This window comes from Schistocerca serialis, chromosome 9 (assembly GCF_023864345.2).
Source record: "Schistocerca serialis cubense isolate TAMUIC-IGC-003099 chromosome 9, iqSchSeri2.2, whole genome shotgun sequence".
Taxonomy (NCBI): domain Eukaryota; kingdom Metazoa; phylum Arthropoda; class Insecta; order Orthoptera; family Acrididae; genus Schistocerca; species Schistocerca serialis.
In genome coordinates this window covers 229,756,264-229,783,673 of record NC_064646.1, presented here as the reverse complement: position 1 = coordinate 229,783,673, position 27,410 = coordinate 229,756,264, and the positions used below count along the sequence as shown (strand labels likewise).

Sequence of the window (27,410 nt, the reverse complement as noted above, 5' to 3'; positions counted from 1 at the left end):
CCACCTAAGTTTATATAATTTCTAGACTTAGAGAAAGCTTTTGACAATGTTGGCTGCAATACTCTTCTTGAAATTGTGACGGTAGCAGGGGTGGAGCACAGGGCGTGGAAGACTGTTTACAACTTGTACAGAAACCAGACTGCAGTTATAAGAGTAGAGGGCACGGAAAGGAAGCCTTGATTGAGAATGGAGTGAGACTGGTTGCATCTTATCCTCGTTATTCATTCTGTACATTGAGAAAGTAGCAAAGCAAGCCCAGGAAAAATGTAGACAAGGAATTGAGGTTCAGAAAGAGGATATTAAATCTTTAAGGCTTCCGATGACCTACATTTTTAGAGCGGAATGTATAGTGTCCCGAAAGGTGGATATAAGATAAACACCAACAAAAGCAAAGCAACGATAATGCATGTAGTCGAATTAAATCAAGGGAAGCTAGGGTAATTAGATTAGGATATGAGACACTTAACGTAGCAGGTGAGTTTTGCTATTTGGGCAGCAAAATTACTAATGGTGATCCAAGAAGGGAAATTATAAAACGTAGATTTGCTGTCTCAAGAAAAAGATTTCTGAATAAGAGAAATTTGGTAACATCGAATATAGATTTATATGTTAGGAAGCCTTTTCTGAAGGTACTTCTAGGGAGTGTTGCCATGTATGGAAGTGAAACATGCGCCATAAACAATTCAGACAAAAATAGAATAGAAGCTTTCGAATTGTGATGCTGCAGATGAGTTATCACGTAAGTAAGGAGGAGGTACTGACCAGAATAGAGGAGATACGAAATTTGTAGCAAAACTTCGTCAAAAGGAGGAATCGGTTGACAGAACACATTCTGAGACATCAAGAGATCACAAATTCAATTTTGGAGGTGAGAATGGGGATAAAATTGGTAATTGGGGACCAATAGATGAAGACAGAAAGCAGATTCAGAAGAGTGTAGTTATTCGGAGATTATTCGGAGTTGTTCAGAGTGTGTGAGGCTCGCACAGGTTAGGGAGCATAGAGATCTACATCAAACCAGTCTTTGGACTGAAGACTACAACACCCAACGGTTTCAATTGGCCATTGGTTCTATTAAATTCCTGGTAGACAGTTTTAATTTGTCAAGTAAATTCATTTGTTGAATAAACGTACAGGAAGTTTTATATTTAGGTCTTGGAAGTTTCTTCCAACTTGATCCAAAATTTCCACACATCATGATGTCACCTCACAGTTACTAGAAGCAGCCTACCGCCACATGCATTGCCTCAACTTACGAAACAAGTAACTTAGACGTATAGCTCGACGCTACGCTCGTTTTTTCCAACTTTTTCAGTCCAAGGAATTACAGCTGTCCCTATATGGTAGGAATAATCTGTGTATGGGTGTTAATTTTCCTTCTCTGTATCCCTCGTTGTTTGTTTTCGCAACCTCACACTTGTCGTGACGAATGACAGACAAAAGGTTGAAAACATTCTGTTATTTCATGTGAATGAAAAAGTTATTCACAATCTGTTGTCTCGAAAATGTGATCACAAATTTTCGTGATGTCTAGTGAATCAGAAAAACTTCAGTTACTTCACACAACACTGATCAAGGAAGTGCACCCACGATCTTCACAGACTCGTCTCCGCACTTGTCAGAGTTCGAAAATAAATCAGTTTCAAAGTTAGAAATTTGATAAATGCTGATATCATTAAAGGAATTCGAAGACTGTGGAACATATCATAATATATTATTAGACTGTTAAGATTTCCAGATAGCCTTCTGCGTGACACATACGATCTTAACAAAGGGTAACGTAGAATATGATTAAAAAATTGGTAGCTACACCAGAAGTGATTCCATAAATGGGTCTCATCAGGTCTGTCAGGCCTTAAGGGTAGACAGAAGGCCACTTTTATCCCTATTCTTCCAATGATATTACATCCTTTGAGTAGCACTTTTCAAAACTTCTCTAAGTGTTAAAATAATGAATTTTTCAGAGTGAGATTTTCACTCTGCAATGGAGTGTGCGCTGATATGAAACTTCCTGGCAGATTAAAACCGTGTGCCCGACCGAGACTCGAACTCGAGACCTTTGCCTTTCACGGGCTAGTGCTCTACCATCTGAGCTACCCAAGCACGACTCACGCCCCCTCCTCAGAGCTTTACTTCTACCAGTATGCGAAAGGCAAAGGTTTCGAGTTGGAGTCTCAGTCCAGAACACAGTTTTAATCGGCCAGGAAGTTTTAATGAATTTTGGTTACTTTATGTAACATATATACCTGCATTTACAAGTTAAATGAAGAACATACCTCTCATGGATTTCATGGAAAACTTATTTTAATCTTTCTCCAATAAAATCTCATATTTTTCTACAGACTGGCGCAGATAAAAGTATCCCGTATAAGTATAAAGGTTATGCAGTAAAATTACAGAAACAAAGAACTGAAATGGACTTATCATTTATTTAAAGTGAAAAATGCAGTGAAAAATAAAGTTGCCCAATCCTCGTGTCCTGAGAATTCACATTACCAAAAAAATGAGAGCATGCTTCATCACTCGCGATGTAGTGGAAAGGGTCTAACAAACTATTGTTGATGTTATTCAAAAGCTAAATGCAGTAATTTGCACGTTCTGACTCATGTTCCCGTAGTTGTTCCATAATCATTACACGATGTTGCTTCAGATCAAGACTTCTCACTATCTGCTGGCAACTTCTGCTTACATGCGGCTGTTGGCTCAATTTACTTCTTTGGGCTCTGAATAATTCTTTGGCGAGCGTCTTCAATAGCTCTTGGTCTCCGAAGTGAAGTAATTTTTTGTCGTTTTATATTTCGTACAGATCACAGATTCGTAGGTGCGCCATTTTCTTTTTTTTCTTTTTTTTTTTTTTTTTTTTTTTTTTTTTTTTTTTTTTTAAAGAGTCTTTATTGGTAGTCCTCTATCTGGATACTAGACGCCAGAAATTTCATTAGTTCACCTAATCGAACATGATAACATTTGCTTCCACAATTTCAATTCCTTCTTGTATCGAGAAAGTCATTTTGTAGACTATAAAGAGAAACATCTATTTTCACTGATGAAATAAATTGAAATTCTGACAGAAGAATGCTGATAGTCGATTATTGCATAAAACTGTCCATTCTTGTACATATCTGTTTACTCTGTTTCAGAAATGGAAATATTGCATTCGCATTCAGAGGTTGAGCCGGGATACTTTTAACTGTTCCACCCTATACATTACTTATCATAAAAAAAGTTTTGATGAGTTGGTGGTTCTCGATTTACTTATAATAACTTATGGCCATCCTAAGTACAAGCTGAACAACTTTTATATTTCTAAGTATTTTAGTTCATAAAATAATGGTACCTGAAACTCATAAAATGTAGTTCAGAGAATAATCAATTCAAAGTTTAAATTTTATTACAGTTAATTACGCTAATTTCTCATACTTAATATTTTCCGTCACCATTCTGAGCATCATCTGAGTCGTACTCTTATTCTACTCTTCTTCTGGTCCCTCTTCTTTCTGTCGTGGTTCTGTTGTGCATTTCAATAACGAGTTTCTGCCCTGAAAATTCTTTCTTCATCTATATCCATCAAGGATTTTGTAATTATTCCACTCGTTCTTATTCCCAACACTTCCAAAACAGCCAGTTTCCTTGTTGCATCTTAACTGAACCATAAATTTGCATCATGAACACCAAATGTGGGGGTTGTAATCTGAGCAAATGCAGTTTTTGATAACTGGGTCCAGATGACAGAATTTACTCATTCATTTAAACTTTGTGCTTTCCTCCAAAGAAATTTCTTCAACAAAGTGTATTTCCAAAGACTTCTAGGTTTCATTTCAATCATTACTGCAGCATGTAAGGAATGTCTGTGGTCGAATACTACACTTCTCCTTTTCTTGATCCAAGTGCCACGATCATTTGGGCTAGAATGATTCTGAGGATTTTCATTCGTCCCCAAAATACTGAACGATTAAAATTCAGGAGAACTGTTACTACTTCTTCTGACAGATGTGTTAATTCTATTCCTCACTTTCACTGCTACAAGTAATACAGTACTTGATTAGACTCTCTGTATTAGTTACCTTCCTAGTATCAAATGATGTAATTGTCACAACACCATTTAGTGACATGTATCCACGTTTCTGCCAGCTACCATCAAAATATTACACAAACATCACCACCCACATTTCCTCAGTTTCCTTGCGTGCTTCTTCAGCTGCCTCCTCCAGTGAAACTTTAAAGACTTTAGCAACAACAGTTCCAGTTATTTCATTATAGGTCGTATATTATACAGGTGCATTTGGAAATTCAACCTTTACTAAAACAGTTTTCCTCCTTCTGTCTCTAGACCAGTTGATCTGAGACCATAAAATTGCCATTTGTGATTTCATAGTTGCACCAAATGCTTCACTCTTTGCACATTTCAATGTCAGATTTGACACAATCCCTTCGAAAGCCACTGTTTCTCCCCAAGATATGTCACCACCACAAATTCTGCACCAAGTATTTTAGTAAATAAAATCACAGAGCCTGCTGAATTTCACCCAAACATTTTAAAATGAGTGTTCATCTTCACAAGCAGACTTCAAGGGATCGCCTTGAAGATGCAGCAGTGTCCTCCTTGAGATAATGATTTTCTTTTCATCTGACAATCTTTGTTTCTGTGGCCTACTAACGTCAGTTACCTTTATTATTTAGTACCTCTCAATTTTATTTTAGGTGATAATTTTTTTATTCGTGGCAAGTTTATATAAAACCAGAGAAAATATAAATGAACACTTACTTCACTCACAACAAACATCATCAAGTACAAATAATGGCACTCGAAAGCAATAACAAACACGAACCAAACGGTGGCTGTCGATCAGTTTGCGAAATATGTCTGCAAGTTGTTGACATTAAAATAATTTTAATTTAAATAACTACCCACTTATTATTGGTATGTAGTCACAGAGTAAGACAACGTGGTATGATAAAACAATATAAGCAGCAAATAGCTTTAAACCAGATCGAACAGGGCAACAGTAAGGCAATCATAGCTCACAAACAAATTTTAGTATGTGCATGAAACAAAAACTGTTTTACCATGGGAATAGAGGACTTTTCAAATAAGTAAGAATTTAAAAAGCAGTTTCTTGAGCCAGTTAGCCTTCAGTCTCTTGGCAACGGTTAAACTACTTTGAGCTCTCTATTATCACTGTAGTAATCTTGTATATTATGCGTAATCAAACGTTCCATAACCAGAAATGACTAGGTAATAGTTATTCTAATAAGGTATATGGTGTCTTAAACTATGCACACAGCTCTTTTCATTTACAAAACGTGTGTAACATCAATCTCTAAGAAATGATCGTTGAAAGTTTACAACATGAATAAAGGATTTTTTACAATGACAATCACCTACGCAAATAATCAAATCCGACACAATTATTCGCAACCACTGTACAGGCATTGATGTGGTTGGACGCGGATGGCGTTACTGTGGGTTAATTAATTTACGACGATTTCACCACAGCTGAAATTACGAAACAATTAATTGAAAATTGAATAAACGACATTATGTTATTGACTAAATGAGATTCTGTTCTGGTGTGCCGTTAGCTAATACTGAATTAAAGAGCGATAAACCCTGGTAAGAAATGTATATTAAATCCCGATAATCAACGTAAAATGTAATGTTGTAATCATGGAATGTGAATAATGAAAGTTTGCAACGTCAATTAGTTTGGGAACGACATAAATAATTTCAATTTAAGTAACTATCCTCAAAACCTAGTTTTCACTATCATATTACTGAAATTATTGGAATGCTTCCACTTATGATCAGAAACGTAAATGGTACATGAAAACCTCGGTTGTGTACAGTGAGGGTTATATGTAAAAGAAAGTGTTGAATAAAATATGAAAATTGACTATAATGAAAGAATAAATATGACGCTAGGAAAGAACAAAATTGACCTTTGCCCAACTCATATCAGTGAGTTCATGGCAAAAACCAGAAACACACACACATTGTTGAATTGTGAATGTCTGTTGGAGAGCAACGCGCAGCAAAATTGGCATATGTCTTATTCATCTCAGATAAAGCATGGGAAAAAAAAGAGCAGACGTAGCACTTTGTTGTGAGTCCTTCGTTCGGTGGGGGGGGGGGGGGGGGGGGGAGGGGAAGGAAGGGGAAGGAGTTGTAGAATTCTTGAACACGTATTATGTTCGATTACAAAGACTTTTCTGGTGGCTAGAAATATACTCTAAAGAAATCAGCATGGGTTTCGAAAAAGACGATCGTGTGAAACCCAGCTCGCGCTATTCCTTCACGAGACTCAGAGGGCCATAAACACGGGTTCCCAGGTAGATGGCGTGTTTCTTGACTTCCGCAAGGCGTTCGATACAGTTCCCCACAGTCGTTTAATGAACAAAGTAAAAACATATGGACTATCAGACCAATTGTGTGATTGGATTGAAGAGTTCGTAGGTAACAGAACGCAGCATTTCATTTTCAATGGAGAGAAGTCCTCCAAAGTGAGAGTGATTTCAGGTGTGCCGCAGGGAAGTGTCGCAGGACCGTTGCTATTCACAGTATACATAAATGACCTTGTGGATAACATCGGAAGTCCATTGAGGCTTTTTGCGGATGATGCTGTAGTATGTCGAGAGGTTGTAACAATGGAAATTTGTACTGAAATGCAGGAGGATCTGCAACGAATTGACGCATTGTGCAGGGAATGGAAATTGAAAAAAATGGCTCTGAGCACTATGGGACTTAACAGCTGTGGTCATCAGTCCCCTAGAACTTAGAAATACTTAAACCTAACTAACCTAAGGACATCACACACAACCATGCCCGAGGCAGGTTTCGAACCTGCGACCGTAGCAGTCGCGCGGTTCCGGACTGCGCGCCTAGAACCGCGAGACCACCGCGGCCGGCGAATGGAAATTGAATCTCAATGTGGACAAGCGTAATGTGCTGCGAATACATAGAAAGAAAGATCCTTTATCATTTAGCTACAACATTGCAGGTCAGCACATGGAAGCAGTTAATTCCATAAATTATCTAGGAGTAGGCATTAGGAGTGATTTAAAATAGAATGATTATACAAAGTTGATCGTCGGTAAAGCAGATACCAGACTGAGATTCATTGGAAGAATCCTAAGGAAATGCAATCCGCATACAAAGGAAATAGGTTACAGTACACTTGAAACTTCCTGGCAGATTAAAACTGTGTGCCGGACCGAGACTCGAACTCCGGACCTTTGCCTTTCGCGGGCAAAGTAAAGCTGTGAGGACGGGGCGTGAGTCGTGCTTGGGTAGCTCAGTTGGTAGAGCACTTGCCCGCGAAAGGTAAAGGTCCCGAGTTCGAGTCTCGGTCCGGCACACAGTTTTAATCTGCCAGGAAGTTTCATATCAGCGCACACTCCACTGCAGAGTAAAAATCTCATTCTAAATACAGTAAACTTGTTCGCCCACTGCTTGAATATTGCTCACCAGTGTGGGATCCGTACCAGATAGGGTTGATAGAAGAGATAGAGAAAATCCAACGGAGAGCAGCGCGCTTCGTTACAGGATCATTTAGTAATCGCGAAAGCGTTACGGAGATGATAGATAAACTCCAGTGGAAGACACTGCACGAGAGGTGCTCAGTAGCTCGGTATGGGCTTTTGTTGAAGTTTCGAGAACATACCTTAACCGAAAAGTCAAGCAGCATATTGCTCCCTCCTACGTGTATCTCGCGAGGAGACCATGAGGATAAACTCAGAGAGATTAGAGTCCAAACAGAGGCATACCGACTATCTTTCTTTTGACGAACAATACGAGACTGGAATAGAATGGAGAACCGATAGAGGTACTCAAAGTACCCTCCACCACACACCGTCAGGTGGCTTGCCGAGTTGGGATGTAGATGTAGAGGTAGATAATTTTTTCATCCTCGCAACTGTTACTATGCAAGACCGTTTATGCACAAGACTCGACCCATCTCTAATCCAGCTCCGTAGTCCTCTCGACGACGGCTCGTGTGGACCCTCTTTTGCTGCTGGCAGGCATGCCCAGTGATGTCCCGTATGTCTTCCGTGGCAGGTTCCCTCGTAAGGGTGGCACTTAGTAAACTGTTCTGCGTCCCCCCCTCCCACTCCCACTGTGCCGTTTAGTGTCATCTATCGACTCGGAATGGCGCCAGCTATGCATCGGGCACCCTCTCGGCACACCGAGCCTCGTGCAATGAGTGAGTGCGTGGGTGAGTCTGGGTGGCCTACGCGATCTCTTCCGTTGATATGGCGGGCGGAGGGGTTGTGCAGTAGCGCTGTCCGCGCCGCCTTTACTCTCCTCTACGGATATTGCGGGTGGACGGATCGTGTCGCAACACTGTCTGCGCTGTTATTGGTATGTGTCAAACACGCGTGCCTTATGGTGTTGCGGGCACCCCATCACCGCGCTCTGTTGGCCGTCTGTTCTCCTCTTCTGGCCGGAGTACTGAAAGTGTGTCCAGGCAGACAAGGCGCTCATAGTAAAGGATGTGGCCGCGTGCGACATTCGTTCCGGGCAGCCGCTGCTCCAATCGGTTCAGGCTGACCGGTGTATGGCCGCGGAGCTCCCCATTCACAGGAATCACTGACTGCCGAGTTATTACAGGGCGAATGATAGCGCCATCTGCTTTGGACTTCCGTCTGCGGCGTCGCCTTGCGATATCAGAGCTGGAATCACAGATGGGACACGAGTCATGTTTATACAAATTAGTAGTAGTCCGTTCTTTCGACATCAAAAGACAGACAGAACAAATAAGGAAAAACTAAACTAATCTCCTGAGTAATGAGGATAACATTATTGTACACTGATCTAGAAACGTTAAAATTTGGGCAGTAAAATAACAGTAGTCTAATTATTGTGAAGCGGTGTAAGACAGTCGATGCCTCAACGCTGTAAAATAACTTAATGAACTTTACAAAGGAGAAAAATTTAATTCCATCTATGTACTGGGATGTGGTGAACAACAGAATATCTTTACAAATGAGAAAAAAATTCTATCTACGTACAGTGATGCGGTGTGAAACACAATAACTTAACAAATTATAAAAATTAAATTCAATCTATTTACCATGATGTGGTATCAAATAAGGAATTAGTACAATGATTTACAATGAGAAAAAATTAAATAAGATTAAAGCTGAACTCTTAATTTTGGATTTAATTGATTATATATTTATATAGCAATGGAGTCAGGCAGAATGCCTCTTATTTTTTTATAAAGGAAAATCTCCTTGGAATCATGGAGAAGGGAACAGGGATACTGTTTGGATTCATGGTGTCTCTTGTTCAGCATTCGTTCAGACTAAATACTGCTATCTACACACCAAACAACACGTACTAGTTAGTACTAACTACTTCTGTACGTACACACACATAACACAGCTATGGTACGACATAAAGCAAATATTATCTAATCCCAAGTACCTTATGATGTGTACAGGTACACAACACCCTGTAGTACAGTACCTAAACACATACTACCATGCTTTCTCGCACGTAATACACCGTCTGTTACCATTAGTCTTTGTCCATGGATTGGTCTCTGTCTCGTTGGTTGTTGTGGTGCTAGTGGATTCACGTGCAGATGGTGAATGGGCGACAGAATTATGGCACAATTATCTATAGGAATAATATCTTAAGCTCAAGAACAAACATTCGCTGCATCTCCCTGCGTATACATAAATTAATACATTAGCTGTTGGTACACTAAGTCGCAAAAACTCCATAAATTCTGATTACACTGTACAAAGAGTAAAATGTGAGAAAAATGCAATGATTAACTTCGATGTTACCCCAACATCCGGCGATTGTCTCCTTTTCAGAGCCTGTTAATTCGGGGAATGGCCCTGCATTGGAGATGTCCTGAAATCCTTTCGATCGTTTGGATCGAAGTGTCTCTACCTCCAGCGCGTTGGGATGTGGAATGCGCCGCACCCGATATGGTCCATCGAAGACATTGAAAATTTTTTTGGAGGGGTAGGAATGTTTATATCAGAGTTTGTGGTTTCTGATGAGGACCTTTTGTCCTGTTTGAAACTCAATATTCCTAACACCTTTTTTTATAAGCCTTTTTTTCTAGCCTCGGCAGCCTGTTAATGTTCTTGAGCGTTACGTCTATGATTACTTGACGCCGGAGTATCTGCTCTTTCGGCCAGTAAACCGCCTCTTTGATCTTACTGGGTGGTTCCTTGCGTTTCAGTGCCAAAATGGGGGGTAGCATGGTCGATGAACGTTACAATTCGTTGATATGTACTGAACCGGTTTCAGGTGCGTGTCCCAGTTTCTGTCATTCCTGTGACAGTAGATCTTCCATAGTTTTACAAGTCCCCTTATAACGCTTTCCAAGGGGTTACAGCTCGGTAGGAGCACTGAAATGAGTATCAGCTTTACTTTCCCATGCCTCGGCATTTGTGACCACTCTTTCGAGCGAAACTGCGGCCCATTGTCTGAAATTACCCGCTTCACCTGTCCTGCTTCTCACAAGAAGTTGTTTAGAGAAAGCCTTCGCCATATTTTTGCCCGTTGCTCTCCTAAGTGGTGTAAAGGAAACAAACTTGGACGTTAGTTCAACAGCCACCAGCGTATAGGCAAAGCCTGACATAGTGCGGGTTACTGATCCGAACAAATCGGCAGCGGCGATGACACACACTTTTGTGACGAGTATTGGGTGGAGAAGTGAAGCGTACGTCACTGCGGCAAGTTTGGCTCGCTGGAATGGCCCGCATACTCTAATGACACGGCGTATTTGCTTGAGCATGTCGTTAAAGTAGCACGTTTGACGGAATTTTTCGAAGCAGTTTTTTGCACCGAAAGGCCCGTAATTTAGGTGTGTATCACACTAATTTGTCTACGGGTACATCTGGAATTGCGAACGGCCAGCGTTCATCGTCTGAACCACGTCTTTGAAAGAGAACGCCGTATTTTAAAAGCAGAAATGACGAATCGCCGCATTGTCGCTATCTTCGCGTCTTTCTTTAATATCTCTCAACACCTCCTCTCTGTCCTGCTCGTGTGCAATGTTCCTAAGAGAGGTTCTAATAGCACTTTCTCTAGCCACACAATTTAGATACAGGATGCTGAAGTTGTTGTCCCCAGGTTCTCCCTCTTCTGCACTTACTAATCCTACAGGTACACATGAGAGGACGTTTGCAATGATGTGTTTGTCCTCGGGAATGTACTCCAACGTAAACCGGATTTCTTCCAGGTATAGTGCCCACCGCGCCAGTCTCTTGTGGGATAACTTAGCGCTCATTACGAATTGCACAGATCGATTGTCGATAAATATCCCTGTCGTTTGACCACAAAGGTGGTATCGGAATGTGGTAAACACCCACACAATTGTGAGTGCCTCCAATTCCGTGACCGAGTAATTTCTTTCATAGCGAGTGGGCACCTGGCTTGCGAAAGAAGTCGTCTCGCAAGAGGATGGATCGGTGATCCTCTTGAAATAGAATAAATAGAATGACACCCAAACCCGACAATTTTTCACTAGGTCAGGGTGTGACAGAATCGGTGCCTTGACTAATATCTCTTTAAGTTTCGTGAATTCATCTTGTGCCTGCTGGTCCCAAATCCATGGAGCATTTTTCCTGTCAGGGCACAAAGACGTGGTGTGGAGGTCAAGTTTAGATTGGCAAAGAGATTCTAGAGATACATAGTCCGAGAATACAGCGTAATTGTTTTTTACAGGTTGGAGTTGCGCATTCCGCAATCGAACTAATCTTGTCCGGGTCGGTTAGTATCCGATCTGCAGATGCGATGTGTCTCACTTCCTCCCGCCTGTTCAAAGGTTTCCAATAAACGATGCACCACTTCATTGTGGCCGGCCGGTGTGACCGAGCGGTTCTAGGCACTTCAGTCTGGAACCACGCGACCGCTATGGTCGTAGGTTAGAATCCTGCCTTGGACATGGATGTGTGTGATGTCCTGAGGTTAGTTAGATTTATGTAGTTCTCAGTTTTAGGGGAGTCAGGACCTCAGATGTTAAGTCCCATAGTGCTCAGAGCCATTTTGAACTTCATTGTGCTCAGCCCACGACTTTTCTGCCATGAGAATTTCATCCACATAGTGTTGCACGTGATTGTAATTTTGTTGGAGTGATACTGTCCAGCCCTCTAATAAAAGCAGCTGATGATACACTTAGCACTCATGTCAGGCGTTTGAACTGGTAACAGTTCCCATAAGGGACAAATCTTTTGTACAGCCTGCACGAGGGGTGAAGAATTGCCTAATAGAAGCTTTCACGTAAATCAATTGATGTCAAAAATTTTTCGTCATGGAAAAGTTGTAGAAGCTAGTCCAAAATCTGGTGTCTATCTGTTTCCGGTATAAAAACAGTGTTCACCTGCCTTGAGTCTAACGCTAACAGCGCAGACCCATCACGCTTAGGAATTACTAGTAGCAGTGAATTGTACGAGCTCAACACCCGTTGAATCACGCCTTGGTCCAGCACGTCGTTGATTTATTTTTCAGCTTGAGTTTTATATGTCAGCAGAATCGGGTATGGCTTCAAAAGAAAATGGATTGTGTTCAAGCCCCTAAATTGATAAACGAAAGCTTGGATCGCGCCGGCTCGTATGAAAATACCCGTTCATGACTCCGCAAAATATGGTACATTTTCTGCCGGTCAACTTTCAGTGCTCCGACGCTGGCAGTAGATCTCTCCGCAGTCTTTACGACAATGGAATCTTTTCGACGCTCGTCAGACGGATAGCTTATCTCACTAATGTAATTCACAAGGAAATGCAGTTCGTGTCACGAAATTTTAAGCAGCTCACCTCCGACTCGTCACGCAGGACCCACTGAGCAAACACGAGTACAGTGGGGTCTTCCCCAGTTTTAACCGTCATTGTTCCTTCACCGAGGTAAATTACCGTCTGCTGGGTATGCAGAAAATCGGTTCCTAGGATTGCTTCTACATTTAGCAGCGGCACATTAAAAAGTTCCATTCGCTCCCACGACACATAAATACACTCCTGGAAATTGAAATAAGAACACCGTGAATTCATTGTCCCAGGAAGGGGAAACTTTATTGACACATTCCTGGGGTCAGATACATCACATGATCACACTGACAGAACCACAGGCACATAGACACAGGCAACAGAGCATGCACAATGTCGGCACTAGTACAGTGTATATCCACCTTTCGCAGCAATGCAGGCTGTTATTCTCCCATGGAGACGATCGTAGAGATGCTGGATGTAGTCCTGTGGAACGGCTTGCCATGCCATTTCCACCTGGCGCCTCAGTTGGACCAGCGTTCGTGCTGGACGTGCAGACCGCGTGAGACGACGCTTCATCCAGTCCCAAACATGCTCAATGGGGGACAGATCCGGAGATCTTGCTGGCCAGGGTAGTTGACTTACACCTTCTAGAGCACGTTGGGTGGCACGGGATACATGCGGACGTGCATTGTCCTGTTGGAACAGCAAGTTCCCTTGCCGGTCTAGGAATGGTAGAACGATGGGTTCGATGACGGTTTGGATATAGTTACCAACTTTTTAGGAAAGCTGATCCAGTTGCTGTACAGACTTTTGTAAACCTTATCAAGGAACAAGATTGGCAAGATGTTTATAGTGCTGATACAGTAGACGATAAATATAATGCTTTCCTCAAGACTTTTCTCGTGCTCTTTGAAAGTTGCTTTCCGTTAGAACGTTTAAAACAGGGTACTAGCACAAACAGGCAGCCTGGGTGGCTGACTAAAGGGATAAGAATATCTTGTAGAACAAAGTGGCAATTATATCAAAACGTTAGAAACAGTCAAAATCTAAATGCAGCAGCCCATTACAAACAGTATTGTAAGGTGCTTAAAAAAGTTATTAGGAAGGCAAAAAGTATGTGGTATGCAGATAGAATAGCTAAGTCTCAGGATAAAATTAAAACCATATGGTCAGTCGTAAAGGAAGTGGCTGGTCTGCAGAGACAGGTCGAGGATATAGAATCAGTGCGTAGTGGGGATGTCCGTGTTGCTGATAAGTCGCATATATGTACAGTACTTAATAATCACTTTCTGAATATAGCAGGTGAACTAAATAGAAACCTAGTCCCAACAGGGAATCATACAGCGCTCTTAGAAAAAAGTGTTCCGAGACTGTTACCTGAAATGCTCCTCCATGATACTGACAAGAGGGAGATTGAGTTAATAATTAAATCACTAAAGACCAAGAACTCTCATGGATATGACGGGGTATCTAGCAGAATACTGAAGTATTGTTCCACGTATATTAGCTCAGTACTTAGCCATATCTGTAACTTTTCCTTTAGCAGTGGTCGGTTTCCTGACCGATTAAAGTACTCGGTAGTGAAGCCACTTTATAAAAAGGGAGACAGGGATAATGTTGACAATTATAGACCTATTTCTATGCCATCGGTGTTTGCTAAAGTTATCGAGAGGCTTGTATATACAAGGTTACTGCAGCATTTAAATTCACATAATTTGCTGTCAAATGTACAGTTTGGTTTTAGAAATGGCTTAACAACTGAAAATGCTATATTCTCTTTTCTCTGTGAGGTTTTGGACGGATTAAATAAAAGGTTGAGAACGTTAGGTGTTTTCTTTGATTTAACGAAGGCTTTTGACTGTGTTGACCACAAAATATTACTGCAGAAGTTGGAACATTATGGAGTAAGGGGAGTAGCTTACAATTGGTTCGCCTCCTACTTTAAGAACAGAAAGCAGAAGGTAATCCTCCGCAATATTGAGAGTGGTAATGATGTTCAGTCCCAATGGGGCACTGTTAAATGGGGCGTTCCCCAAGGGTCGGTGCTGGGGCCACTGCTGTTCCTTATTTATGTAAATGATATGCCTTCTAGTATTACAGGTGATTCAAAAATATTTCTGTTTGCTGATGACACCACCTTGGTAGTGAAGGATCTTGTGTGTAATATTGAAACATTATCAAATAATGTAGTTCATGAAGTAAGTTCGTGGCTTTTGGAAAATAATTTGATGCTAAATCACAGTAAGACTCAGTTTTTACAGTTTCTAACCCACAATTCAACAAGAACTGACATTTTAATCAGACAGAATGGGCATGTTATAAGCGAGACGGAACAGTTCAAGTTCCTAGGCGTACGGATAGATAGTAAGCTGTTGTGCAAAGCCCATGTTCAGGATCTTGTTCAGAAACTAAATGCCGCTTTATTTACCATTAGAACAGTATCTGAAATAAGTGACATTTCAACACGAAAAGTAGTATACTTCGCATATTTTCATACGCTTATGTCATATGGTATTATTTTTTGGGGTAATTCTTCTGATTCAAAAAGGGTATTTTTGGCTCAAAAACGGGCTGTTCGAGCTATGTATGGTGTAAGTTCGAAAACCTCTTGTCGACCCCTATTCAATAGTCTGGGAATTTTGACATTGCCCTCACAGTATGTATTTTCTTTAATGTCGTTTGTTGTTAGCAATATTAGCTTATTCCCAAGAGTTAGCAGCTTTCACTCAGTTAATACTAGGCAGAAATCAAATCTGCATGTGGAATGCACTTCCTTGACTCTTGTGCAGAAAGGAGTGCAGTATACTGCTGCATCCATTTTCAATAAGCTACCACAAGAACTCAAAAATCTTAGCAGTAGCCCAAACACTTTTAAGTCTAAACTGAAGAGTTTCCTCATGGCTCACTCCTTCTATTCTGTCGAGGAGCTCCTGGAAGAGATAAAAAATTAAGCAAATTCCAGTGTTACATTCTTGATTTTCTTTATTTAAACTAACGACTTGTTTCATTTTATCTGTTTCTACAATCGTGTTATAATTTCATGTATTGACTCGTTCCATGACCATGGAGACTTCTCCTAAATGTGGTCCCACGGAACAATAAATAAATAAATAAATAAATAAATGTACCGTGCATTATTCAGTGTCCCCTCGACGATCACCAGTGGTGTACGGCCAGTGTAGGAGATCGCTCCCCACACCATGATGCCGGGTGTTCGCCCTGTGTGCCTCGGTCGTATGCAGTCCTGATTGTGGCGCTCACCTGCACGGCGCCAAACACGCATACGACCATCATTGGCACCAAGGCAGAAGCGACTCTCATCGCTGAAGACGACACGTCTCCATTCGTCCCTCCATTCACGCCTGTCGCGACACCACTGGAGGCGGGCTGCACGATGTTGGGGCGTGAGCGGAAGACGGCCTAACGGTGTGCGGGACCGTAGCCCAGCTTCATGGAGACGGTTGCGAATGGTCCTCGCCGATACCCCAGGAGCAACAGTGTCCCTAATTTGCTGGGAAGTGGCGGTGCGGTCCCCTACGGCACTGCGTAGGATCCTACGGTCTTGGCGTGCATCCGTGCGTCGCTGCGGTCCGGTCCCAGGTCGACGGGCACGTGCACCTTCCGCCGACCACTGGCGACAACATCGATGTACTGTGGAGACCTCACGGCCCACGTGTTGAGCAATTCGACGGTACGTCCACCTGGCCTCCCGCATGCCCACTATACGCCCTCGCTCAAAGTCCGTCAACTGCACATACGGTTCACGTCCACGCTGTCGCGGCATGCTACCAGTGTTAAAGACTGCGATGGAGCTCCGTATGCCACGGCAAACTGGCTGACACTGACGGCGGCGGTGCACAAATGCTGCGCAGCTAGCGCCATTCGACGGCCAACACCGCGGTTCCTGGTGTGTCCGCTGTGCCGTGCGTGTGATCATTGCTTGTACAGCCCTCTCGCAGTGTCCGGAGCAAGTATGGTGGGTCTGACACACCGGTGTCAATGTGTTCTTTTTTCCATTTCCAGGAGTGTATAATGCGAGTCCGCTTCCTGATTTCAGTGCTCTTGCCATAGACTGCTCCCCTCACCTTCGTTCCACGCAATGGAAGAGTGGGCTAAGCCCCCGTCTCCTGACATCTTAGAAACGCATTTCGCTCAGAATGCTAAAGGGACTCCCTGTATCTATTACGCAGGTAAGTGACACTTCTTTAATTGAAACGATAACCACCGGGTTAACGCCTAGGACTGTCATGATAGTTTGTTTCGCGGAGTAATTCTTCCCTCACATCTTCTTTAGCAAGATGCCATAGATTGTCGATTTCCGGTTTGTTGTGGCTAACGATAACGCCCCCTGCATTTGGCGAGCGTCATTGTTGCCCGCGTGGTCCGTCGTTTGGCCGATTGTGGCGGTGATCGTCTGACTTTATTGCAAGGGCAGGCCCCCTAGACACGTTGTGATTTTGTTGCTCGCCACATTCATTGGGGAAACGATGTTGATTCTGTAACTGGCTCTATTGCTCTTTGGTGCGTTACGTTCATAGCACCTATTATCCCTCGTATCGGCATTCCGATCATTGCTTCCGTTGAGGTATCAATTGTTTCGGTATGGGTATTGTCGGCTGTCGTGCTGTTCTTCCTGCCGCGAACGGTCTGTCCTCGTTCTACGGCGACCGCGACTGTTATCGCCCGGGTGTGGTCCGGAATTGTTCCGTGGCGCTTGCCCACTGCTTGTTCCGCAGTCACTCGCGTCATATTTTAGCTCTTGTATTAGTTTTTTGAATGTTTCTAGGTCACCTTTGCATCTGTTTGCTAGGAGCACGCGACGAGGATGCAGTAGAAACTTTGTGATACAGATGCAGATGAGCTCCACTCCTCTATGCTGGTTGTACAGGAATTAGTTTCTCTGCACCATGTTGTCAACAAAGCGCCCACGACTCGTGAAACCGAGCTGGTTCAGGTGTTGTAGCATTATTATACCATGTTTGACTTGTTCCTGAACCGCTTCTCAGGAATAAGCGGAAAGGAATGCCTCAACAAATTTATAAACTGTGTTGCAGTTCCGCCAAGTAATCGCATTCGGAATGCAGGTTCTAGTTCTAGATAGTGCACATGAATTGGACCTTAAGTGCTTGAGGCCAAGAGGGAGGTAATGAAATCCGAAACTGGTCAGCCCAGGCTTGTGAGTGAAATCCATCCTTTTCGTCTCTGAAGACAACTAATTGCGTGACAGAGAGGAGATGCTTGCAGTCAAAGTTGTTCGATTCCCGTCTCGGAGAGCGCTCGCTAAAATGACAGATATTCGTCCTCCCAAGCACCATTTCGGTTTCGCGTCTCGGGTCAAGGTTGGCCTCATGACCCGAATGTCTATCTCCATTGTATCGCCTACCAATATCACTGAATGTGTATCTCTCGTATTATTGCATTTGAGGTAATTCTCCAAGACTGGTGCTCGTTTAGGTCCTCCGAGGCGCACCTGTATCCTGTTAAGTTACCATTGTCCTCACTGGAGTCTTAGCAGGGACCGCACTTCCTCAGCTTCCTGCACGGTTGTCGACAAGGTGTGCACACTACCTGCACGCGCATTTCAATAACCCATGATCTCTTCAAGTTTTAGTAGATCGCGCTTCACTTTAGAATTTTACTCCTCACAGCTTAGTTTAAGTTGTAATCACTACACTTACTATGATTTTAGATTTGTTGTCGATTCACTTAGGTTAACCCACATGTGACGTAAAATTCCTGTATTTTCTGTTACATTTAATTTGAGTGCGTTCATCTGTGTTAGCTGTTATTTTGAAATAGGTTGTAGTATCACGATTAGCCATGGATTATTTTGATGGCATAACTTTCCAATGACATGTTATATGATTACATGCTGTTTCTATATTGACAATTTAGAAACAAATGTCATTGGTATGTCATCATATTTACTGCTCCATATATCCCTCATAGTTAATAACGATTATGTGTAACCTGAAGCCTAGGTGGGTTCTTGGCACTGTATTTCTATCACATCGAGCAACACATATTTTTACCGTTATGTTTGTTAATAGTACAATTATTTCTTGTGTATTGATTACTGGCCTCCTACGAACCATTTACGTCATTTGTTTCACATGCCTCCACGATAATCTCTATTTACTCATCTGGTGATTGTCCTTGGCCTTTTAAGACTAGGCCCTATAACTTGAGGTATAGATGATTTTATGATTGTCAGTAGATAATTACGTATTAAGTTTGTTGTTGCATTACCTGGGATTATATGACTGACGATCTTCACAATCATATACCACCCTTTGTTTTAATTTAGTACGTTAAATACAGCTCATTTTGATAAATATCGTTTAGATAAAGAAAGATACTTCATATTTCTGAATTATACCCTGTCTGACATGTGTTATTGCATAAAGAGTGTTGCTGTAGGTGAAGTAGCGCTGAAATTCGGTGTTGCACTTTAGAATAACATTACTGATTTTATTATATAATTTGTTTTGCACCCTGAAGCAGTTGTACACATTCGTTGTTGTAAACAGATCTAGGTTCACAGATATGTGGTTCCTCTTTTATGAGGCGACTTTTTTTGCTTTAACTTTCAATATTAATGTTTCTCTGTTTTTGTTTACGTTTAGGAAAAAGATGTTGGTTTAAATGTTCTGTTCCTCCACCTTACCAATGATGCAAAAGTCTGTTGTTAGGTTATCTGTACAGTACAAATGTACTATATTTGATATAACTTGACTGCTGAGGGGTTCTTCCAGTAATTGTTCCTCTTGTTTCCCATGTGATGTCTGTCTGTTTGCAATAAGACATGACTGTCAGTATTATAAGATAAATTGATTGTAGAATTGCACTGAATAATTTCGATGTTGTTTAGGTTGCATGGGATGTGAGACGCTTTTAAATAATCTGTTATACCCTGTAAGTATAGAAATGGAATTTTGTACCCATATATTTGTTGAGTTTTGCTACTTTTGTATGCATTGTACCTTCAAAATTTTTTAAATGTTGCTACTGATAGACATCCTGTTGATGGTTAATAACCAAAACTGGTAGATAAACAATAGGACAAATAAACAGCTGATGGTAAAAATGTATTTTATAAAATGCATTACTGTTGTCTTAAGACTACTGAACAATTTGAGTTTTTAAAGTTGATTATCTCGTTATGATTATTTCCTGCTTCTTTTGAATTATGAATTAAAATTTCAGTTTCTTTCAAGATATCCATTCTATTTCGTTTACTGATTTTGTGCAAATTTTATGGTTCTCTGCAATTTTAAAAAGACAGTCTGTGTCTTTAAAGCGTGTTTTACTGCTGATTCGTTACATTTATCCAGTCTTTAGCAGTATATATGTTCTTTAAAAGGAGTTCTGGAATTTCTGAATTTTCCGCCAGTATAATATTTGTTGGGTTAGCTGGAGGTGATTTTGTATATGCCAGATGCATCGAGTTGTTTTTCAGTATTTACACGAAATCTACGACTTTCCATAAAAAAGCTACATGTGTATGAGTGCAAGATGCAATTTTCCACTTCATCATATAGAATTCCAACAAGAAATGGAGACTATAATATCTTCTTCAATACACAGTGGGTCTTATCCTTTGCTCTTTAATACAATATCACAACAGGCAAACAATACCTGAATGAACAACAACAAAATACCCTCAAAACTGATAACAATGCAGCAGTTAAATATGAAAAAATTAATATGTTAGTGTAACACCTGAGAACTTAGCAAGGCTTTTCGAAAACACAAATGTAAGATTCAGCTTCAACATTAAGAAGGACCTTAGTATGTAGTATGAAGATTATTCACAATGTAAAACCACTAAATTCAGATTTTGATGCCCTGGCGTTGACAAAATTACCTGCAGCCAATGCTACAAATATTCTATAGGCTAAACAGACAAATTTCAAGACACAATGTAAAGAACTCAGACATTGCGACTTTCTGGATAAATGTAAGATATCACCAGTAGCAACACACATCAATAACAGACAGCACCTTTTGACAACCAACAACAACCTTCGAATTTTATAGAGAATGTAAAAGAACTGATATCATGGAAGAAATAGAAATTGTTTTTCATAATACAAAATAAGCAGCTAGAGTTCTTAATGAGATAATTGGTTGAAAAAAATTGAAGTTCTTCAGCATCCTTAAATCAGATGTAATACAATAAATTTAATATATCCAATCCAGACAAAGCCAAATGCCGGTATGTCAATGTTATGACATCCAGCTCTGCTTCTGTGAATTGAAATATTAAGTTATATTTGTCTATTTAGTCATATTTGAAACATTCTTTAATATTTTTAGCATGAACAATGAGACTGTTTATTTCCTTTGTATGCATGTCTATGATTTCTTGACTCACAAACTGTGCGTAATAATTGATTACTCTGATTATCTAAAACGCAGCACCAGAGTTCACAAAAGCTTATGATTAATTTTAGCTTCAGGCACTGTTTGTTAAATCTGATGCTTCCAGTAGTTCAACAGTTTAATTTTTTGTGTTGATAATGTTGGATTTTACCCCTTTGCCTTTCATGGTAGGATGTCACACATCTTTTCCAAATTGGGTGCTACAGTAATGAATTAATTCAAAGATATGCCATTTACCACTTCTGATATCCCAATTTTATTATACAAAACTAGTTTCAGCTTTCTGGGGTATACTCATGTGATTTTATGATTCTGTACAAAGCCGAATATCTTTCATTACCTCAGTGAATAGAACGTCATGATGTAAATGTAAAGGTATTGGAAATACATTTACGTACAACATAAAAATACGAAATGTGTAATGAAACAGCAGCATTGTTAATTTTGTTTCTTTTGTTTATGTTTTCTTAGATGTCCTGTCTTGCTGGTGAAACAGCTTGACAATTTGACACTTACAAAGATATTATGTTGATCAGAGAGTAGAGCTAAGCATTCAATAAGTGGAATAATAGTTTCGAATACTATGACTGTACATTTATGTGTTTATTTGATGAAGTTAAACGTATTAAGACGCAAAACAGTATGAAATATAAAGTAAAATAAAAAATGTTTAAATACAAAGTAAATAAAAAGCACTCTGTCTTCAGGCCACAAGTGGCCCATCGGGACCATCCGACCGCCGTGTCATCCTCATGTTGAGGATGTGTGTAGGAGGGGCTTGTGGTCAGCACAGCGCTATCCCGGTCGTTATGATGGTTTTCTTTGACCAGAGCCGCTACTATTCGGTCGAGTAGCTCCTCAATTGGCATCACGAGGCTGAGTGCACCCCAAAAAGTGGCAACAGCACATGGCGACTGGATGGTCACCCATCCAAGTGCCGGCCACGCCCGACAGTGCGTAACTTCGGTGATCTCACGGGAACCGGTGTATCTACTGTGGCAAGGCCGTTGCCAAATACAAAGTGAGGTGTGATTAAATTATTAAATTTCATTTTATTTAATAGATGACTCTTGATCGGTCATTAGCAGGATATATGAATCAAGTTACTGTGAGATTTTTTGTTCTGTAGATCTGTCTGCACATTGAGAAGTGTACTAGTCTGACTTTTTAAATAGCTGAAATTTTCTATATCGTGTAAGATACTCATTTGCTTCCATTTATTAGGGTAATGCAAGATTTCATGCGTGTCATTACTATTTTTGTATGTATGTTTGTTGGTTAATGCACTTCTATATTATTGTTGGCGTTCATATGCTCTTAGGTGGTTGGTTTTCGAAAATTTGGAATTGTGCGTCTCGAATTTTCTTTCTTTCTCCAGATATCTATTTCTTACCATTTTTAACTCTCCGCAAATACACATACAAATATAGTCACAGTATTTGAAATTATTATTCCATTTATTCCTGGCTTAGCTTTACATTTAGATTGAGGTAATATCCTCATAAATGTTAAGCTGTCATCATATCAGCAAGGGAGCATATATGAACTAACACGAATATAAGATTCAGATTAAAATGTGCTGTCATTTCAGCACAATTGCCTACTTTTCCTTGCAGTTAAATATATTTAAAACAATTTTGCATTCACATCAATGAATTTCCATTTGTGGAGGTAGTGTAATACATTCTGTTTTATTCAAAATCACAAAAGACCTGATAATGGCTGATGCCAGTTGGATGGAAATATTGATAAAGCCCATGTGTCGATTCTTTTTACAAAATTGAGTTACCCATGATTTTGTACTGTAGTCATATAGCCCAATCATGAAATAGGGAAATCCCATACGTTTTGGCATTTTTGATTTGTTATGCCCACTGTATCACTGTAACTGAAGGAAAACCTTAAAAGCATAAAAGCTACAGGCTTTCTCGAAATTTTAACTTTTTTGCTCTGTTTTAAACAGAGAGAATAATCGACATTGGCTCTTACACTTTCGTTTGACTAGGTTACATTGGTATGGTGGTAAAATATCAGACTGTGGTGTTGCTAGTGACAAATGTCAGAAAGTAATGAAAGAAAGAAAGAATACAATGGATTTTTCGGAAACATATAGCCATAATACGAGCAATAGTGCAAAATGAAACATATATAAATTGTGAAGGAAATAGAAATCAATCGAAAAACATAGCTATTACTGCAGGTTAGTTATAACCTGACACTCAGGATTGCCTCAAAATTAACGTTTAATTAGAACATTAAATTCAGTTGAATATGTAATTTCATTTCCAGTTGCCAGATGATATCCATGACAGGGAGATATCAGAAGGCAGCAAGATACTTATAAGCTAAATTTATAGAGTTCCAAAAGAAGAAATGATTAGAATGTATTCCTTCAAGGACTCACAGCAGCAAAACCAGTGACACAAAAGAAACCTAGAAGCGATAAGGAATTTGTGAGGAAGAAACCAAAGAACAGTCGTAAGAGCGTTGGCACTAGGTTCTCTACGTTAAATTTAACTGAAAATTAGGAGAAAAACGGAATTTAGGCATCATTTTAAAACTTGCAATGTTTTTGTATCTTCTGAGAAGTTTAGTTTCTAGGAAATGTTAGGTTTCCCAGTATCCCCATTCATACAGAACAAGCGGAAAATACGATGGTCTTTTAATATATTCTTTACTGTTATGCCAATTATGAAGGAAATAGTAATACTTCGTGTTGGGCTGTCCGCTTTCCATCTTTCGGTTTTCAGTAAAATATAAGGGGACCGGTAACCACATCACAGACACATTCAGCAGCATGTCTGAGGTCCCTCACATTAATCTAGACGCGTTTCTGGTACTGAATCATGCAGCTTGAGACATGATGCGTCAGGGAATGCGTCATTAAATTGTTGTCCCTTAACAAGGATTCTGGCGGCTCACAGCAGTGAATTGTGCTTGCACTGACGGCGACAGACAGCAACAGCATTTGCCCCCGCAAGTGATTACGGCTGAGCAGCTGGATCGCCTGTAGGTGAACCGGAATAGGTGGTTAGCAATGGTCGGAAGTTATCCAGTAGGTGATCTGCACTTAAGAGGCAGCAAGTCATCAGTATTAATTAAGACTTGGTGCGAACAGCTTGCCCACAGGTAGTGGTGATAGACTGCTGGCAATGTGTATGTTATGCTTGTCTATAATTGTCTATATTAGGTAAGCATGGCCTGCTGTTGTTTCTGAAACGCTAGCTCTTTTGTCGTCAAACTAACAACAAGACTGAGGTGCAAGATGTAACCTTTGAGCAACAATGACGTCGTAGACCCATCACTCCCATTGTGTCAGCAACTTCACAGCACAATTTTCACGAGCGGTTTTCATAGTGTCATCATAATCCTCATACAGTGTTTTACACGGAAACTGTTAATGAGTACCGTATTGTGTTTCTTGTCACCTACGTGTGACGTAACCTGCTAAATCTTCCATACAATTTTTCTGCTGGCAGAGGCGACGCTGGGGCGGAATAACAACAAGCAACTGACGATACTTCGGTAATTAAGAAATGAAACTTGTACGTGAATCACATAAGCTGTCTCTATTTTAGCTGCTGCAGAGGACTTTACATACTAAGATGGTGCAATGATACCCCTTTTCTATCATTTTTGCACTTTTCCTCCAAGATTCGAATGAATTACATAGCCACCTGTAAACACCAAGTAACTTTTGTTTTCTTAATTTTGGAGAACCTGGTTGAAAAACGAAAATAAAGAAAGCTGGTTTTGTCTGGGCTATCATGCTCTTTGTTGCGACCATGATAGATACATAAAAACAACAGGTAAGTATTCGTCAGATTTATATATTTTCTCCCGGGGCAACTATGAATACACTGTGTGTCTTGCGCTATTAGAAGATACATATGTATATAAGGCTGACGGACGTGCATACTCACGCACAGTGTCGTCTGCTATCGATGTGACCTACATTTGCAATAACTCGCTGAATTTCTGCAAGGGGAACGTTCCTGGTTCGACCTTAACACCGTCATGCAGAAACCACTGTTTCCTGTCGTTGTGGTCGCCACATGTATAGGTAAGTAACCAGTTCCAAGCGGCTCTAATATTGCATTGTCTATATTGTACATTTTCCTTTGCGGATATTCAGCAATATATACATTTCTGGTTTCACGACACTTTTGCTTCATTTTAAAGTAGATGGAACATGCGTTGTAAATCACACAACTCTTTTCCAACCACGTTTAAGTTCACTGTATACTTTCTGTGCTCTAGTTTATTTTGTGTTTTCATACAACAGCAGTAGTAGTGAACTGTTTTTCCTACTGTATTTTACTTTTGTGCATCCAGTGTGAGTCTAGTCCTTGTTCTACAAAACGTGTGATGAGTTACCAATGATTTTTATTTCGACTATCGTTTTCGGTAACATTCTGACCTCCCTCGGCCCATTAAAGGAGAATTTAACTGTGCATTCCCAGACTGCAATAGCTATAATTCATACAACCTTCACCATTAACTTTTACATTCTGCGATATTTATTCGTAGGTTTCTCGCCTTCAGAAAGTAATAATCGAATAACAGAACACTGTTCCACTAATGTGGACGTTTCAAGCGGTTACGTATTCGTATGAACTTTTGTGACAAAGTATAATTTATTATCAAAACAACACAGTATTACGAACTCTGTAGCAGGTCAATACCTATATCTGACCAAAACAGAAAAACCCTACATTAAAATACACACAGCGACACCAAATCGATGACTATTACTAAATCTATTAACAAAACAAGAGATTCAAATTCAAACAGCAAACTGGGTGCAATAAAATGTTGAGCACAAATGGAGAATCCGTTTAAATGAAAAATAATATTCATTATTTATTTTACAGTAGAGTTTTATTTGTTTCTTTGGAAAGCATAAGACTTAAACAGCCTTGAGTGGTGTATATGGTTGTGTGTCCCTCAATATTTCTAATCATTGTGAATACACATAACATTTTTCGTATTAGTGTTCTAAAGTTCTGACATGCGGCTTATGACCTCAATAGTTTTTGCGCCAAAAAAAAAAAAAATTCATCAATAAAGCCGTTAGCCCCGTAACCGTGGGTAGGAACGTACATTAACGGCAGCATAACGAACAATGGCTGTTAATTCCTAATCTTAATTCAGATTGGGAATCTTGATATAAATTAAATTTGATTTTTTGCTGGGTTCTTGATTACAATCTGCTTTCATGTGATTTTGGACATTTGAAATTCAAATCGTAAAAAATATCACCAAGGATAACATTCGTAGAGCAATAATGCGATATTCCCCAACGATAGCACAATTTCGAGTAAACGTTGTAGATGTGTTTAGTAGATTTGTTCTTACTTTAAACAAGAAATTTAACGTTTCAAAATTAATGGATGGAATGTCGGTGATTTAGGATTACCACCTAATCAAAGAAAAGAAGGAGTACATTTATAATAAAATAGTTGAGTACCCCGATAACAAATGGGATACTTGTTAAAACAAGTAACTGACGCACACAACTTATATTCCACTTTTATTCGAGTGACATTGCATCAAATCGCGTCCTTACACTTTTCTAAGAAAGGACAGGAAGAAAAGAAATTTAAAGCTGTACTTTATCGTACACAGTAACAGATATGAAAAACTACTGTATGATGGTTTCACTCAAGAGACTTGGACGATCAAACCGTGTCACCGAATCTGCAACTATTGCAAGTCCCAGACTTGAGGACTTCCTAAGAATTCATACGAGCTTCGGTAAATGAGACAAATCAAGGAACTTGTATTCGTCAGGTATCTACAGATCTGTTATTGTGAAAATCTGAGCTTGTGATGTACCTAATAGCATTGCCCACAAAACCCTCAATTTCTTTTACTTTAGATATTTCTTCACTTCGGAAACTGCTTACGGAAAAAACGAACCTAACAAGTAAGTCAACAACACCACTTATTAGAATGGCAGATAATCCAAATAATTATTCTTAGAAATACGAAAACTCAGTTTTTATTAACCATAAGGGACAGCCCGTTTGCTGCATTTACTTCCTTGTATACAATATTTTAAAGTGAGAAAATGTTCCAAAAAATGTATACATACGAATTGATTGGTGGCTTGTGACGTTCAAAATGGAGGTCGCATCTATACTATGTCGCCTGAAATGTTCAGCGTCTCGGCAACATTACAGATGATTGTCACATACGTCATTCACCGTCGATCTAGATGCGGCAAATGCGAACATAGTGACCAATGAGTAGTCTTACTGTTCTTTCGGCTTTGACAACGGAAGTTTCCCCTTTCC

General features: G+C 40.2%; 1 protein-coding gene across 1 annotated transcript in view; it reads left to right on the top strand.

The window, feature by feature from the left end:
• The window catches only part of LOC126418849 (uncharacterized), a 652,968-nt gene that overhangs the window by 367,073 nt on the left and 258,485 nt on the right, over positions 1-27,410 (top strand). The window contains exon 2 of the mRNA XM_050085837.1: positions 25,097-25,174. Within this exon, the coding sequence (XP_049941794.1) occupies positions 25,129-25,174 (46 nt within the window). The 5' untranslated portion in view covers positions 25,097-25,128. The remainder of the gene's footprint in view (positions 1-25,096; positions 25,175-27,410) is intronic.